The sequence below is a fragment of the Puntigrus tetrazona genome, unplaced genomic scaffold (assembly GCF_018831695.1).
Source record: "Puntigrus tetrazona isolate hp1 unplaced genomic scaffold, ASM1883169v1 S000001170, whole genome shotgun sequence".
NCBI lineage: Eukaryota > Metazoa > Chordata > Actinopteri > Cypriniformes > Cyprinidae > Puntigrus > Puntigrus tetrazona.
Window position 1 is genome coordinate 1,045,318 of NW_025048756.1, and position 18,733 is coordinate 1,064,050.

General features: G+C 37.3%; 1 protein-coding gene across 1 annotated transcript in view; it reads left to right on the forward strand.

Moving 5' to 3' along the window:
• The window catches only part of LOC122341209 (exportin-5), a 55,266-nt gene that overhangs the window by 25,029 nt on the left and 11,504 nt on the right, over positions 1 to 18,733 (forward strand). Inside the window, exons 25-29 of the mRNA XM_043234552.1 lie at positions 1,632 to 1,729; positions 5,816 to 5,862; positions 9,736 to 9,839; positions 9,915 to 9,974; positions 18,581 to 18,681. Coding sequence (XP_043090487.1) covers positions 1,632 to 1,729; positions 5,816 to 5,862; positions 9,736 to 9,839; positions 9,915 to 9,974; positions 18,581 to 18,681 — 410 coding nt within the window. The remainder of the gene's footprint in view (positions 1 to 1,631; positions 1,730 to 5,815; positions 5,863 to 9,735; positions 9,840 to 9,914; positions 9,975 to 18,580; positions 18,682 to 18,733) is intronic.

The following is an 18,733-nucleotide window of genomic DNA, read 5'->3' on the forward strand; positions in this document are numbered from 1 at the left end:
ATGGATATGGCATACCATGAGCCTCAAACACCAATGTTTGCTCCTCCTTGTGTAAATCTTGTACACAAGAAGCAGATCATTACCACCAGACCGATCGGCTTGACATCAAAATATCATAAGAGCTATAGAAAGAAGATGCTTCATATGCTTTTGATTTAATAGCTCTTGCTCTACTTTAGATGTCATACGCTGGTCTGCGTGCAGTGTCATTTCAAATCCAATGCGCCTATGGCCAATAGTTCAATGCTCGTAATAATGAAATGCCACTATATGTTGCTAGATGACGAGTTCTGCTTTGTCATTGGTAAAATTGAGCAAAACAGACATTGTGTATAAAATAACCTATTAACTTCTTACTTGAACTGTCATATAAGATTCGTATCACATTTGTGTTCATGTGATACTGCTTAACTATATGATGTAGATGTGAGACAAAAACTAAAACTGCCATTTTGCCCCATATCTTGAATTTCAGGGGCATTCTATCTCCTCTAGGCTCCATCATTGTTGCTCTCTCATATGTCATCAGTCACCTGTATGAAATGTCAGATGACCCACATAGCTCTGAAGTAGGGCAAGTGCGTTAAATGCATTAATAATTTTAATACTTTATTTTGCACTGTTATTAACTAGTTAAATTATTAACTAATTAATAAAGTTAAATTACCAGCCCTAATATATGTACTGTGTGTGTGTGTGTGTGTGTGTGTGTGTGTGTGTGTGTGTGTGTGTGTGTGTATATATATATGTATATGTGTGTATATATATATATACACACACACACACACATATATATATATATATATATATATATATATATATATATATATATATATATATATATATATATATATGAGACACAGCATAAATAAGTAAACCCCCTCTGAATAAACATGTATTTTCTTAATGATCACTAATATAATTTATGGGACATAGCAAAATTTAAATGTAATAAACATATACTTAATAAAAATAACAAAATATATGCCAATAGTGTCTGTAAGATATGTAAATTAGCCAACTTTGTTTAAATGAAGGATTGCAGAAATTATTTACCTCCAAATTTAATTCAGCACATTTATAACATTCTACTACTTAGTATGTCCTTCAGAACTTTAAATGCACTACTTTGATCCTTCTTGGCATTATGTGTACAAGTCCATGACAAATTTTACATCTGTGCTGTTTAACTGTAATTAATACAGTTATTGCAGAATTTAAGTGTGCTCTAAATGTTCCGTAAGAGGGGGTGTATTTATATATGCTGTGCACTCTGTCTCTGTGTGTGCGTGCGCACATGTGTATGTGTGTTGTTCATATTCAGTGTACCCTGCAGCCCAAGACTGATTGCCCACTAAAGCTAAGCAGGGTTGAGCCAGGGTTGAACTAGAAGAGCTGTCGGAAGAGGTGTTAGTGTTAGTTATTCATTTATGTCATTACTATTATTCATATAAGTTTTAATTTGGGTAAATAGCATATTTTTATTTAAGCACCCGTTAATATAAAGCTTTATACTCACCTTGGTTTATGATTATGGAAGTGATATCACTGTCATTAAATTTGGATTCTTCCGGTTGTTGAATGATGTGCTGTAAGATGCAGTTTTTGTTGTTTTCCTTAATGTCTTTCACGCCTGTTCATGAAGCAGCTGGTGATGTCCTGCCCTCAAAATTATTATGACAGCCTTCTTAATCCTTTGCTGGGCCCACTGTTTACCTATCTGCTGCAGGTAACCTTTATATATCATATCTGGAAGTATGTGGTTAGCCAACCAGAGCAAGTTGGGTGTAGGTTTTTTTTTTTTTTTTTTATGTGTTTTTAAAATGCCCCCTTAAATACTTCAGACAATTACTACTACACTGTGTAACTGGTGCTTTTAAATTTATTTTGTTTACCAGTTTTATTCAAAAGTTTTTCAGTTAAACGCACTACATGATATACCCACACCAGACAGGTAACTAACAAAGTAAATAAGCCAAAAGCACAATATGAAATAACTTTTAATGTATTAAATAAACATATAGCTGAGAACATTATGTCGCCTCAGGGCAGAGGTACCAGATTTATGTCTGTTGTAAGCAGTGACTGGGCTAGTTGGGGTGTCCAGGGTGGCACTGTATACTAAAGAGAGGGTTTTTTTTTTTACTCATTGCTCTTTGTATTTATAATTACTATTGTGTATATATAACAATATTATTTAAAAAAGGGTCTAATTTGAACTTGTATATAAATCAATTGTTATGGTTAACCTTAAAAGGCATAGTTTAATTTTTTTGAAAAATAACACCCACATAACTCAGAAGTTGGCAGCCCTGTTTGAAGTGAGTTGTAGTTTTAGGTTTCCTGAACAAAATGTACAAAATTTACTTAAGCCTACAAATTAATGTTAGACCCAGCAGGTCTTGTGAAATTTTCTGACTGCCCACTCCTGCCTGCAGCAAAGGTAAATATGAAATACTTCATATGAAACTTGCCTAGATGAGACGGGACATGGCTCTGAATGATCAGATGTGACGTTATATGGTGTAGCTCTGGATGAACAGATGAGATATGGCATGGCTCCGAAGGATAGACAATGGCGGGGTGAAGCTCTTGATGGTCAGACAAGAGGAGACGTGGCTCTGGATGATCAAGATGCTGCGTGACGTGGCTCTGGATGATCAGATGCTGCGTGACGTGGCTCTGTATGATCAGATGATACGTGACTTGGCTCTGGATGATCAGCGATGATGTGACCTGACTGGTGATAATACGCATTAGCTTGACTTAGCTGGTTCAGATCTGCAATAACATGACTTGAATTATGGGAATCTATGAAAATACTGTGGATGCAGCGTGTGGTGTAAATGTCCGTGATAGAGGGCAGAGAGACACCAATGATCTTTTCAGCTGTCCTCACTATCCTTTGGAGGGTCTTGTGATCCGATATGGTGCAATTCCCAAACCAGGCAGTGATGCAGCTGCACAGAACGCTCTCAATGGTCCCCCTACAGAACATAGTCAGGATGGGTGGAGGGAGATGAGCTTTCCTCAGCCTCCTCAAGAAGTAGAGGCGCTGCTGGGCTTTCTTGGTGATGGAGCTAGTGTTGAGTAACCAGGTGAAGTTGTCCGCCAGATGAACAGCAAGGAATTTGGTGCTCTTGACGGTCTCCACCTTGGACCCATCGATGGACAGCGGAGAATGGTCACTCTTTGCTCGCTTGAAGTCAACAATCATCTCCTTTGTCTTGTCGACATTCAGAGATAGATTGTTGGCTTTACACCAAGTTGTGAGCTGCTGCACCTCATCTCTGTATGCTGACTCATCGTTCTTGCTGATGAGACCCACCACGGTTGTGTCATCAGCGAACTTGATTATATGATTGGAGCTGTGCATCGCTGCACAGTCATGAGTCAGCAAAGTGAACAGCAGTGGACTGAGCACACAACCCTGAGGAGCTCCAGTGTTCAGTGTGGTGGTACTGGAGATGCTGTTCCCGATCCGGACTGACTGAGGTCTGCCTGTCAGAAAGTCCAGGATCCAGTTGCAGAGAGTGGTGTTCAGGCCCAGCAGGCTTGGGTGGGAGTGGCTCTAGTATTGACTGTGACACCAACCATGAATGAAGAACCAACTCACAACAAAGCATAGTCTAATTGTGCGAGTGACGATCGCAGATGGAAATCAAGTGGCTGGTTAACACAGTCACAAAAAAAGGAAGATGAGTATACAGATGAGAAGTGCATGCAGGAATAAGAGAGGGAAATGTGCTAAATGAAAATGCACTGCACATTCACTCTCTGACAGCAGAGGGCACTGATGGAAGTGCAGAAATGCAGCCATTACCTTGGAAGCCCAATAAACCCGTGGTTCCCAATCCCCGGTTTTTTTAATATAAAATCGTAACAAATAAAGAGGAAACAAACTTCAGGAGGGGGCAAAGTTAGACATAACTGACCTATACATAAACCAAAAGCAAATAAATAACTAAACTAACTTCCCTATCTCCTTGACTGTCCAGAAAAGAAGTTAAAGTCACCCACCTCCCTACAAAAAAAACCCCCACTTAAATTCTAAACAAAGTTACAAGTTTGCCACTAAAACATTAATAGCATCGATGGTTAGCCTTTAAAAACAACAAAACATAATGCATTTCTTCTGAGCCAGAGAAAAGAAGTCCATATGTTAGATTACAATCTGCAACCCTCTCCCTCCCACTTTGCTTTGAGAGAGTGTTGGCTTTATATGCTGTTTGTTTTTTTTTCCCGAGTGCAGCCGGTTAGTAGAGCGGATTTGAGTTGGTAGCAAATCAGCAACAGGTGAACCCAGTCACTTCCTCAACAGTGACAGCAGTAGATAAAAGTAAGTAAGAGGGGAAAAAAAGTGAAAAACAAAAAGAAAACATAACACAGAACACAATCAATCATAAAATACATCTCAGGAATAGTGATCTCACAGTGAATATTGCTTCAATGGGAAATCCATTGAAGTTTACTTCACTTTGGAACATTCATTCATAGATTTGTGCTGCTGAGCATCTTCACACAATGACGAGCAACAAGAGAGTAATGTCATATACCTCTGTAAATAAATTAATTAAAAAAATAAATTTCTTTACGCAAACTAATAAGAAGAGGTGGTCAATACCAATAAAGTGCATAAGACACATAAAATTAATGTGATTTGTTAAATGTTGCAGTCAGATACATTATTCGGAAAGAAACAGTTGCTCGAAAAACTAAAAAGAAATAAGGTGAACAACCTTATTATGCATCAACAAATGAATCAAAGATTATCTATCATCAACTGCAAAACAGCTTTATAATATCTAATGTAAATTAGAAAATCTTATACTGATAATACACTACAATGCCACAAGTTATAGTTACGTTCGCTGTGGTTGAGTGAGCAGTCCAGTGGCGGTAACTTCATCCACTGGTTATGCTGATAACAATGCAGTAGGAAAAGAGTAGGAATTTGTTTCAACAGCATTGAGCACGAAGCGCTGGAGGATGCTGATCTCCTGGAGCAGCAAATAGTGTTTAAATTTGGGACACGCAGATGAGGCCCTAGAGTAGGTGCACAAGGTCCTTGCTTGGAACACCAAGCTAAAGTACCTTGAAATGAAGATTTGCTCTCCAGAGCTTAACCTTTCCGCTGATGTCTGTATGTCTTCTGCATCTCTGTGCTAGAGACTTAGTTGATCTGCATTGTCTGTGAAGGATGGAGACTCAGGACGTGCTGTATCTGTTACTGCATCGCTAGACGAAGACTCTGAATGAAGTCTGAGCATAGATTATCTCTTTCTTCGCAGACTTGAAGCCTTAGAATGTGGTTGTATCTGTTGCTGCCTCAAAACTGTAGACTCAGTACTTGGTAGTTGTTATTGCTCCTTCCCTCATGGGAATCAGACTGTTGTTTCTGTTAGTGTCTTTCTCTGGAGGGGTAACTCAGAACGGTATTGAATGCCCTGTTAGTGTCTCACTGGACATGCCAGAGACTCTGGCACTTCTCTGTTTCCATTCTATGATTGGCTCTTGTGGAAATTATTTGTAAGCAACTTTGACAAAAAAAGGCATACCTTGTTCCTTATGATTTCTTGCTCCACACAAACAAAAGAGACACTACTTTGATACATCATTAACTGGTTGTTTAGTTAAGTTCTTTGCACAGTACACAGAATTTTTGTAAAATGCTGCTGGGTCTACCTGAATTTTTTTTAAAATTAATCCAGTTGTAGAATGCCGTTATCAGACCTGTAAATTACTAAAAACAATATTGACTGCAGTGCAGGATTTGCCTTATATTATCTTGTGTTTTTTACATTGTTGAAAACAGAGACTGAACTTTCGGTGGCAGATCATCAATCAACGGACCAGTCTGTGGTAAGACATTGGATAATACTATCTATATCTGTATGCATATTGTGTTGTGTACATTGTTGACAAACTTCACATTTATTGTGTAACACCCCTGGCTAGCTGGGACTTTACTTTTAATAATGGATTGCAAGCCTGGATATATCTGTAAAAAAAAAAAATGTATGGATGATAAAGATTTATTTTGGTCTAATTTGACTATGAATTAACTTTCTTGCTTGGAAGATGTTATAAACTACAGCAGTGCCTAGTACATTAAATTATTAATCAGGTTATGTATCAAAATCTTAACCATTTAACAGGTTTGTTGATTGTGATTTAACTTTATTTAGTGTGGTATCTTACTGTTTGAGTATAAACGATATCTGCAGCGTTACAATGCTGAAACTTTAATGCAAAATGGAGATATTGCCTTTTAAAATTATGTCCATTTAATGCCAACAAAAATTGCTCGTAGAGACTATAATGAGCTGCTACTTTAAATTTTGGATGGCCTTCAAAAGCAAAGGCGATATACCTCTTTAATAGCTCATATAATATGCTATGTTATAGAAACTCAGTTTACGTTTTGAGGCACATTGCCTGCAACAGCCATTTCGCACATTTAGTAGGTAGGGGTTATAGATAGTTTAGAGCTAAAACGCTTTGTGAAATACTTTTAGATCTTACTCTTAAGTTGTTTTGTGAATATATTCAAAATGTATGCCATTGCCAGAAATCACACCTTACATTTTAGAAACAGACCATAATGAGCTTTTGAAAAGGTATCACCTTTAGGCAACTGTTCCTGTGTCCAAACCCTATCAGCCAATCACTTTGTGCCTAGTTAGTAAGCATGCTTGCAGCAATATCAACCCCACCCTTAATCTTGGCTTAAGACTTACTAAAGGTTTGTCTCAGCAGCTTTGTGGATATGTTTTAAGAGGAGAACTCTTAGTGGTAAGATACAATGTTTTGTGAATACCAGCCCAGATCAATATCCCAGTAGTTTAATTGACTTGATGATATACTTCTGATTAAAAATTGTTCCTTAATTTTTTTTGAGCAGTTTACAATAAAGATTGTGTCAATGCTAACCTTACGGTGTAAAACACGAAAATAGTTTGTCAATAATGCAGGAGGACAATAACAGACAAAAACAGAGTTTATCCAGTAAAAGTAATTTATTGATGATTTGGTGTTATCATCCAGTTCAGCTTTGTGTTTTTGTGATCAGTCAAGCGTACCCAACTAATCAAGCGAAAGGTGACAGTGGCAAGGAACTCCATTGTTGACAGAAATGGGAAAAGAAATTGGGAAATACCAGGCCCGGTTGAAGGGCCAGTTCTCTTCTGGCCAGACGGAACCAGCATGGGATCAGAATTCCAGGCTGCAACATATACTGTGCAGAGTACAGTATCTGGTTCCTGTGGTCTTGTCCTGATGGTTATCTTGTTGATGTGGGCCTCGCTAGAGGATCTGTATATAAGCTCATCTAGTTGACATGGACTCTGCTGACCTTCAGGGCTTTAGAGATCATCTGTATAGGTGCTGATCCATCATCCAGCCTGGAAAAAAAATGAAATGGAAAAAGACTAGCATAAATGCCATTCTTTTTACAATGTTATGTGAAGTGTCCCCAGTTCCAGTTAATTAATGCAGCCTAACAATGTTCAATCCTAACTAATTCTTTAACAAATATAGTAGTCATCATTTACTTCTGACATCTGCTACAGTCCCCAATCTGCCTAAATGCAGCTATGTTTGTGCTAATCATTCATTATCCAGCTTCATTTACAGAAGTGAGTATAGGCCCCTCCAAAAGTACAGTGAGGCAAATTCCTTTATTTTTGCTGTAGATTGAAATAAATTAAATTTGACATCAAATGATGAATATCAGACAAGAAATTTACATGCCAGCTTTTGTTTCCAGGTATTTACACCTGGATCTGACACACAACTTAAAAGATGGCATCCTTTGTTTTAATCCACCAGTTTTTCATTTGAACAAAAGTATTAGAACATGTGACTGACAGGTGTAGTTTCTTGCCCAGGTGTGTCCTATCGCAATGATTATTCAAACAATAATTAGCAACGAATGTGTACGCTCTGTTTCAGATTTTTGAGTGTTCATCCTGCCTTTATAGTTAAGAGTTGTAGCTAACATGAAAACTAGAGAGCTGTCCATCCATCCATCCATCCATTTAGCCGCCTTCTGGTGGGACATGCCCAGAACTTCTCACCCTATCTCTTAAGAGAGCGCCCAGCCACCCTACGGAGGAAACTCATTTCGGCCGCTTCTATCTGGGATCTCATCCTTTCGGTCATGACCCAAAGCTCATCACCATAGGTGAAAGTAGGAACAAAGATCGACCGGTAAATCGAGAGCTTCACCTTGCAACTCAGCTCCTTCTTCACCATGACAGACCAGTACAGCGACCGCATTACTGCAGAAGCTGCACCGATCCATCTGTCAAGCTCTCATTCCATCCTCCCCTCACTCGTGAACAAGACCCCAAGATACTTAAACTCCTCCACCTGAGGCAGGAACTCCCCACCAAGCCGAAGGGGGGCAAACTACCCTTGTCCGACTGAGAACCATGGCCTCAGACTTAGAGGTGCTGATTCTCATCCCAGCTGCTTCACACTCAGCTGCAAACCGCCCCAGTGCACACTGTAGGTCTTGGCCAGATGCAGTCAACAGGACAACATCATCCGCAAAAAGCAGAGACGCTATCCTGTGGTCACCAATCCAGACCACCTCCAGTCCGTGGCTGCGTCTAGTAATCCTGTCCACAAAAATAATAAACAGGACCGGTGACAAAAGGCAGCCCTGTCTGAGTCCAACGTGCACTTGGGAACAAGTTTGACTTAATGCCGGCAATGCTAACCAAGCTCCTGCTCTGATCATACAGGGACCAGACAGCCCTTAACAATGGGCCCCTTACCCCTTATTCCCAGAGCACCCCCCACAGGACACCACAAGGAACCCGGTCAAATGCCTTCTCCAAATCCACAAAACACATGTGGACTGGTTGGGCAAACTCCCAGGAACCCTCCAGTATCCTGAAGAGGGTATAGAGCTGGTCCAGTGTTCTACGTCCAGGATGAAACCTGCATTGTTCCTCTTGAAGCTGAGGTTCCACTATCGGACGGATTCTCCTCTCCAGTACGCTGGCATAGACTTTCCCAGGGAGGCTGAGGAGTGTGATCCCCCTGGAGCACACCCTCCGGTCCCCCTTCTTAAAAAGAGGAACCACCACCCCGGTCTGCCAGTCCAGAAGCACTGTCCCCCACGTCCATGCGATGCTGCAGAGGCGTGTCAGCCTTGCTATGAGCAAGCCCACACCAGCCCGGTTGGTTTACCTAGGTTCCACGCCTTCAACTGCCCACGGGAGGATGGCCCCACGCTGCTGTTTCGGGCTGAGCCAGGTGGGGTCCTGTGGGGCAAGACCCGGCCACCAGGTGCTTGCATGCCAGCCCCAGGCCTGGCTCCATGCCAGGGCTTCGGCTGCGCCGTACCGGGAAACGTTGTGACTCTATTATTAATATTGTTGTCCATAAGGGGTGGGATGGACCGCTCTTTGTCTGGCTTGTCACCTAGGACCTGTTTGCCTTGGGAGACCCTACCAGGAGCATATAGCCCCAGACAACCTAGCTCTTAGGGTCATTCAGGCACTCAAACCCCTCCACCATGTTAAGGTGGAGATCCTGGGGGGGGGGTCCTAGTTTTCTGGTTCCAGTTGATCTAATTAATGCAGCCTAACAACCTTTAATGAATTTAAATATTAGAAGTGTATTATGATGCTGGTAGTGCCAACCCAATTGGTCAAAAGTGATAAGCAATTGTACATATATTCATGGTTTAATTGGTAATTTAATTTGTTATTCATATTTTAGTACTCAGGAGGAGGATGAGGCGTACGAAGAGAACCATGTCACTCAGGAAGTGGTGGAAGAGCAGCTTTTGCGGCTGGTCACAAGGGAAGTCATGGAACTTTTAAGTAAGTTTCCTTTATGCATGTGAAGCTTTTCAATTTTGATTCAGTTTTTATTAAATGTTGTTAATATGTTTCCAGGTGTAACTTGCATTACAAGAAAATTCCCAGAGCTATCTGCAAACAAAGAGGAAGTAGATGGTGAGTCTTTTCCATGTCTCATTTGTTTTATTTTAATTTATTTATGACTTAGCATAAAGATTGACAAATATCTCAGCTTTGCTTAAAATCACAGATGAAGAACTGTGGTAGCAGTGCTGTAGAATGGTATGTCAGTTTGAAATATTTAGTTCTATAGGTACAATAAAAAGGAGAGATAGATATGCAATAAGAACGTCTATCTTAAACTTTTAAACATTTAAAGTTTATTTTAAGGTGATTCAAGTTTTCCATCTCTAAAAATGAGGGGAAAAGAAATAGTGCATTGTTGTTGTTCTGCTGGCACACCAAAAATCATCCCTGCCATGCTGCAGCTTCTCACTAACAGCATAGTAACACATCATTCACAATTGGGTTATTAAGAGAAAACCCAGAACAGAACTTGAATTGTCATTGTTGGATTGCAGCTATTAGTAATAATAGACTACTTGTACTGAGCCTTGTGATGCACTTCTGCTTTGAAATAGAATAGAATAGAATTGAATAGAACTTTATTGTTATTGTTTAGGGACAATGAAATACAGTTTAGCAGCTCTTCAGATTAGCAGGTGAAAACAGTGTTAACAAGTGACCAACACTTTACAAGAGTTAGGGGTAGGGTTTTTTTCACAAATCCCTGAAAAGTGGAATTATTTATATAAACACCTGATTGCCTGAGGAAATAAGATAATTACAGTCTGTTTGTTCTGGATTTTATTAGTCTACAGCTATCCAAAGGTAGAGGGGAGAACAGATGATGTCTAGGATAATTGGGATCTTTTAAAATGTGTCTGGCCCTCTTTTAAAATCTGTCAGCGTAGATGTCACTGATTATGGGCAGTGACATGCCAATCTGTTCTCGTCTGTGCAGCTGGAGAACCACATCGTGCAGCAATAGGTCAGCAGGCTAAATGGTAGAAGTTGGTAAGCAGGTTTTGATTGAGCTGGGTGTGTTTCAGCTTCCTTAGGGCATGCTCAGCTTTTCTGCTTCGAGATATGTGTAGGTGAGGTCAGCAGAGATATGCAATTCAAGGAATTGAAGCCCTCTACCCTCTCTACCTCGTCTCCATGTATGAAGAGGACAGAGTGCATAGATTTCCTGAAATTCCCCATTCTGACTTTCTGCAGTCTGTTGCTCTGAAAATCCAGTATCCCTGTGCACAGTGAAGCTTTAACATTATAAAGGATGAGTCTCTCAAAACATTTAGTCATAATAGAGGTTAGGTAGGGAGTGAATTTTGTGACAAAATTGTACAAACAAATCCAATGATTTGCAAAAAATACAATCTGCTTTGCAAAGAGAAACTTAACTTTCAAACAAACGCAAAGTGCTAGTGCAAAACTATTTGAGAGAAAGTACAGAGGTATGGACAAATATATATATATATTGTGTGCTATGACTGTGAGTCTCGTTTGCCTTTTAATGAGGACATGGTTCCAAAAACGGCAGATGGCTCTGTTGGTCAATTTACTCTAGTCTGCTGAGACCTGAAACACCTCTTGTTCAGACTAACATGAGTGGACAACAGGTGAGTTTCTGTCTTACTATCTCTATAATTAACCATTTAGATGTTTATACAAAGCGACCCTGCTACAGTGTCAGTGAATTTCACAACAAGTGCTGTAAAAGGTGGTTTACATGATTGGTTAGTTCAAAAATTTGTAGTGGCATGGCTAAACCATGTCTTCCCCATAAAAACTAATCCATTCACAGTACCTCTTATTCTCTATTGGATTGTGAGATATAGAATATACACAGGCCTATGTATCAAATCAGCTCAAAGGGAAATAAATAATTGCAATTTATGATTAATTACAACTATTTACATCAGCTAGTAACTGTGGCAGAATTACATTGCTATCTACTAATCTGTTTAGCGAACATTAGAATTATATAATCTATAAGAAAGGATATTTCATGGCCACAGAAAATACCTTCTTACAGTATTAATACATTAGAACATGTAGCATGGGTCAAAATCGTAAAGGGAACCTGTAATCATGTAATTTGTGCACAAGTTTTATTATCTAATTTTATTAACTACACTCTATCTCGCACAAGTGTAAATACACTCATGCATGGTGTGGTGACTATTCTTAAACAATTTGTCACCTTAGTCACCCCTTGGATCTGCTGAGCCTTTGTTTGTCCAAAGAACACCAACTTCAATGTGCATTTCTTGAATATTTATTGCAGACTTGATCACAAAAAAATAAAAGGTAAAACAAACTTGGTTTTGGCTGCCAACAAACAAAAGGTAAGGTCTAAAGACCATGTGCTCCCAGCAGGCCATGCTCCAGTAGGCCACACCCAGACCTTTAAGCCTCCATTCTCCTGCCAAGGGGGCACATCTCCAAAATAAAAGACAGATGCAAAACAAAAGACATTAACTATATAAACCTTTAAATAAAGTAACCAAATGGCTCCTACACATGGGGAAAGTGCAAAGCTATGGAAAGTCAGTTAACCCTCTGGGGTCCGAGGTGAATCCGGGGCCCTTGAGATGTTTTAACATGCAGTGACATTTGCTATTTATACTATTGGTCAATATGTAATTATTTTGCATTCAGCACATGTGCTACAGTAAAAAAAATGGATGTACATGTCTGCATCATTTAGAAAAAAAATTATGCGTGGTGTGTACATGTTTGAAAAAAACTTGTAGCTGAAATAGTCATTAAACTCTTACTTAATAGTTCTGTACAAGTCTTTTGAGTAACCAATCTTGTAATTATGTGAAAATTATTCTACTATTCCACAGAAATTTTTAAAGATGTGATTAAAAGCCTGTATGCGGGGGAGTGACAATGACCATTAATATTCAGTGATTCTCACCTGATGGACAAAGGGTTTAGGCTCTTCCCCTAATAATGGCCTATCAGTGACTATGACATAGAGGCAGATAAGAAAGAATCAGAATCAACTTTTGCTAGGTATGTTTACACATACTAGGAATTTGTTTTAGTAAAAGAAGCTCTACATTGCAACAGGATGAAAAGATAACGCGCATATAAAAAAATATACAAAATATAAAATTTAAGTATAATTTATACATTTAAGTATAAGCAGGAATGATGTGTTTGTGCAGTTATATGTGCAGATTTAAAATGTAAAAAAGTCTGTATGTTAAATAATAGTTTTGTCAAGTGTTCATGACATGGACTGCCCGGGGGAAGAAACTGTTCCTGTGTCTGGCTGTCTTGGTGCTCAGTGCTCTGTAGCAACTAGACGGCAACAGTTCAAAAATAGAGGGGTCCAGAGTGATTTTCTTAGCCCTTAGCCAGACAGTTATAGTGCAGAGGATGGATTTAATGATGGCTGAGAAGAAAGTAGAATCCTGGGCCTTTTTCACAATGGAGTCAATGTTAGTGGCTGTTACCACAGTGCTGTCCATGATGGTAAGTGGGAGGAGTGCAGAGGGGTACCTCCTGAAGTCCACTATCATCTCCATTGTTTTGAGCATGTTGAGCTCCAGGTTGTTTAGACTGCACCAGTCAACCAGTTCTTTAGCCTCCTGTCTGTAAGCAGACTCATCACCGTCTTGGATTAGGCCAATGATAAAGGCCTCCTTTAGAGGAGCAGTTGTTGATATAGAGAGAGAAGAGCAGTGGGGAGAGGACACAACCTGAGGCTCCAGTGTGTGAGGAGCCTTAAAACTGGCTTTTTAAAATTAGTTGTAATTAATTTATAATTAAAATTTCAGGACACTTTATTGAGCCCATTGATCTAATTACAGAGATGTGAACAGACTTGGCAACAGCAACGATTTTCATTATCGATTAGTCAGGTCTGCTTAAAGTGCAGAATGTGATGCTATGAGAGAAGTACGTGATTAATCTGCCTAAACCATAAGAGTTCTTTATTTTAAACTTTAAGCTGCAGTACCGTAATGGTTTATCCTACCAGGCGCTTCAACAGATCGCGCGTTCATCCTCAGTTTAGGGTCATATCCTTATCTTTAAATGTCACAAATCCACGCAGGCATTTCCATTTTTGCATAAAGGTCTGTCATGTTTATTAAATTAATGATTGCCGGCTCAGCAGAGAGCACACAGCACAAAAACATTCATTGTGCTAAAATATATGTTGTTGTATATATAAATTAAGGTAAGAAGGTCAACATATTGTGTATGAGTAACTGTAAAGAGATACAGCATGTAATTCTGAATAAGAAATAAATAGATGTTTCATAATCTGCCTTTTATAAGATAAAGAAGTGACTGTGATCAGTCAGTGCATGTTCCTGAAGTAAATTACTTTTACCACAGAGTTTTTATTTGTTTGTGTTATATTATTATTATTATTAATAATAATAATAATTTTATTATTTATTTTTTAATCATATTTAATAATAATAATAATAATGTTTAATATTTTAAATTGAATTAAGTAAAAGTTTTAATATTTAAAATAATTATTTGAACTATATTCACTATACCATACCTAACAACATTATTAAAACAAGGTTTCAACAAATTTTATAAGCTTTGTGCAACTGCTTGATCTAAACTAACAATATTAGTGATTATCAGAATTGTTTTTTTTTTTTTTTAACATTTTTAACTTTCTGTATTGGTTAATTCTCCAATATGTCTAAGCTCTTTAGTGACAGTAGTTGGATATTGAAGTGATATATTTATATAATTATTGCTGTTATATATGAAAAAAGGCACAATAGGTTTTTTTTGTTTTCTTCAGTCAATTACAGTCAAAAAGTGCATAAACACTGCTCTTATAAAAGGTGCATTGTTAAATACCTTTTTCGAAGCATACAGATGACATGTTTGTTTAAAGGACATTTCACAGAATGTCGTTTTTGTCTATTAAAAAAATTTATCAATCGGAAAAATAATCCAACCAATTAATTATAAAAATATTTGTTAGTGCAGCCCTAATTTGAGTCCTTCCTGAAAGGGAGATATGTATAGAAGCAGAGATATGCAATCCAAATAATCCAAGGTCCTCCCTGTTAAACAACTGAAATATGTAAACAATACCTGATATGTGTTTGCTAGCACTTCTAAAGGTAAACAGTTTGAAGACCCTTGAGTGAAAGCATCAGGATTCATCTGTGGAGCAGGTATCTGATCACCAAAAAAAAAAAAAAAAAAAAAAAAAAGCGTGAGCATGGTAATTGCAGTATTGCTTAGCCTATATATCTATATATAGTATGATTCTTCAGTCATAGACCCACACATTCTTTTAATTATGGTAAAATGGACATTTTATATCTGAGAAACAAATTAATATTGTTTAATACGTATGTTAAACATCTACAGAAATAAATTTATAAAGTATAATTGTGAATAGAGTATCAATAATAAACTAAACATTCTAATAGCGTTTATCTTGCATTCATATTACTTTTATGTCATATTGTTTAATATCGTATAGAATATGGAAACACCATGGCGTCATAAGAAATTTTAGTGCAATGAAGTACCTTTTATATTTAAAATGTTTCACTCAATTGCAAACAATTTAATCAGGAATTATAGTTCAGGAAAACCCAAAACAGTAACTTCATGTTATGAACATAACATGTTCATGTTTATGCTACTATAACTTGTAAACTAATACAAAAAACAAACATACTTGTTAGAATGAATTTAAATTTGTTTAATTTACATTCAAAATGTTTCACCCGATTTCAAACAGTTATTCTTGTCTTCCAGAAGCGAAACAGTATGAACTAGATGAATCCTCACGCTTTGCGCATGCGTGCTGATAGGAGTTTTATTAATATTGTAAATGTATTAAGAATAAATAAATAGTAGATAGTAGAATAGTAGAAAAAATAATAGATTAGATGTATTGCTCGTTTCTGTAAAAACCGAAACTGATCTAAAAATCAATACTGAAAGTGTAACGGAAACAAAGAGAAAGAAATAGAAGTACAACCACAGTAAATACAAAGTCCATCACTTATCAATGACCCAGACTAGGGGCAATTATATGCCACAGAGTAAAGGTGTGTTTTCAGCATAGATTTAAAACTATCTAATCTAATCTGCAGAGGGAGGCTGTTCCAGAGACCCGGAACATTTTTGACCAGACATGTCGAAATTCAATATCCAATGTAGACATGATTTAACTGTGAGATGTATTTCATTTTTCTTATTGTAAACAAAACATAGAATATTATGGAAATTCATGTATTTTACTGAGAAAATGTTATATTCAGAATTGTAAATTTTCTTTTAACAACCTCCAAAATTAAATTTGTTTCTTTGCGACTTTAATTACTTATTACACAAAAAATATAAATACTAAAAAAAGTGTCAAATTTGAGAAAATGTTGTTACATCATTTTTATTTATTTTCTCTGTATTTTATTTATTAATTATTATTACTTGTCTCTCTCTCTCTCTCTCTCTCTCTCTATATATATATATATATATATATATATATATATATATATTGTCATCCTATGTCATACTTAATCGTTTTAGAGTTATGTTTACATTTGGAAAAAAATAGCCAATCAGATTGAAAAACCAGTTTGCAGACTTAAAATCAGTGTTTGGTGCTTGTACATTAGTATCATTAAATCTTAAATCATTATATTTTATGCATTACTCAAGGTTAGGTTTAGGTGTAGAGATATGGTCAAGACCAGTTTTGTAAAAGTTGTTCCAGGGTCAACAAAATATGTTGACCTAAGAACATTTCGAACTCAGCAAAATCAGAACATGCACACAATACATTAGCATGTTAGTAATACAATATATTGTTGTACCCCTGCATTGTTTTTAATGTTGAACAACTGTATCCTATGTATATCCAACGATCCAATGGAGGATAAGAACTAATCAATCATGTTAGCAACATTACAGCACTTGTTGTGAATTTCTCTGACACTGTAACATCTAAATGGCTAATTATACAGATATTAAGACAGAAACTCACTTGTTCCCCGCTCATATTGGTCTGAACAGGCAAAGAGACTAGCATAAATTGACCAACAACGCCATCAGCCGTTTTTTGAAAAGAAAGTTGCATTTGTGAGAAAATTTGCCTGCACGCATTTGTTTGAGAATAAAAAAAAGGCAGAGTCTAAAAGTTGTAATACACAATACATATATTTGCCCATACCTCTGTATTTTCTCTCAAATAGAGTTTAGCATTTGCAAATCATTTTGTATTCTGTTTATAAGTCGAGTTTTTCTTTGCAAAGCAGATTGTTTTCAAAACACTGTATTTGTTTGTATAATTTTTTGTTGCAAAATTCGCTCAATAGATAGGGCAACTGGTCGCTTAGGGCAAGTGTCTTCTTTGGTACTGGGATAATTGTGGCTGATTTGTGAATTGCATTCAGCAGTTCAGATAGAGGTGGGAAGTTCATTCCACCAGCCAGAAATGGTTAATGGAATTTTTTAGCCTCTCTGTGATGGTACCAGAAGGCGTCACTCACTCACAGATCTCACTCACAGGCTAAGTGTCACTAATCAAACAAATATATTCTTAGCTAATTGTCATCCTCTTACATGTATGCTTCTCATAAACAATTAGTGAATATGCATATAAATAGCCTTGTAGTCAAGTAGATTAGTCATGGATATTAATACATGCAAACATAAAAAATAACATAAAACTTTGTGCAAGGACAGCTGTTACTTTTTGCCCAAAGAGAACAATGATATAATCAAAAGAAAATTTAGAGTTGGGAATATTATTTTTATGATTTTCTCCTAAATCTGCAAGTTATTAGTTACTTGTCGGATTACTGTGTTTGGTGAATATGGTCCCTTGTCGTCATCATCTCATAAAAATAAACTTAACAAGACCTGGGTACAAAAGTTTTCCAGAAACAATAATATACCAATCATCAGGGTAAGCAATAATGCTGGAAATCATTTATGGTTGTTCCTCTTTCCTTGACACTAAATAAGGAATGGAAAATATGCCCCACCCATGATTTCTATGATCTATGGTGATGCAGGTTGAACAAATGTATTCTCTCTTGAAAGATATTTATTTATTGAATTGTTAAAAAAATACATTGAAGGAATGATTCAGTTGATTTAGTCGCTCATAAAGACATCAAAAGACACAAAGATTTTGCTATTTTATGCAACAGTGTTGATTCTGAACTATAATCTTTTATCCCTATATTTCTGTGATTTAGTTGAATGTTTGTAACTCAAAAATAATGATACAAAAGACTTTGTGAAGATGTTTCAAACACATTAACTACATTAACATTAATGTAATGAATAGGGACAGGCTTACTCATACTTATTATCCTTATCTGTGTGCTGCAATCAGATTTCATGATCAATTAGAATTTAAATACTGTATTTTGAACCCGGTTTAGGGTAAGCAGTGATCTACCGCAGCCTACAGAGCAGACTGCTTTCAACATGGACAGTTGAACTTCTATAACTTGGAGCACTAATTAAAATTTGGCCCAAAAAAAGGGACTTAAGTACTCAGAGCCCCCCTCGCAATGGCACTGACTCAGGCCACCTCCTGGAGTGTTCTCAGGTTTAATACAGTGATCAGCTCCATGTGACAGCTTTCACATTACAGTGTTTTTTGTATGGATCGTACTCCGTTTTATACTGATACTGTATTTTTCATATATTTTTTTCCATCTTCTGTTTAGGAGACGAGGAGATGGTGTCGATTAACTCCTCACAGGGAATTCAAGTTACTATACCTTCAGATGAGCTCTCAGAATTGGGCAAGTGCCTTCTCCAGAATGAGGTAAACATTTCTTATGCCCTCCATCAGCTGGCTTCTATACTTGGGTTCTGTG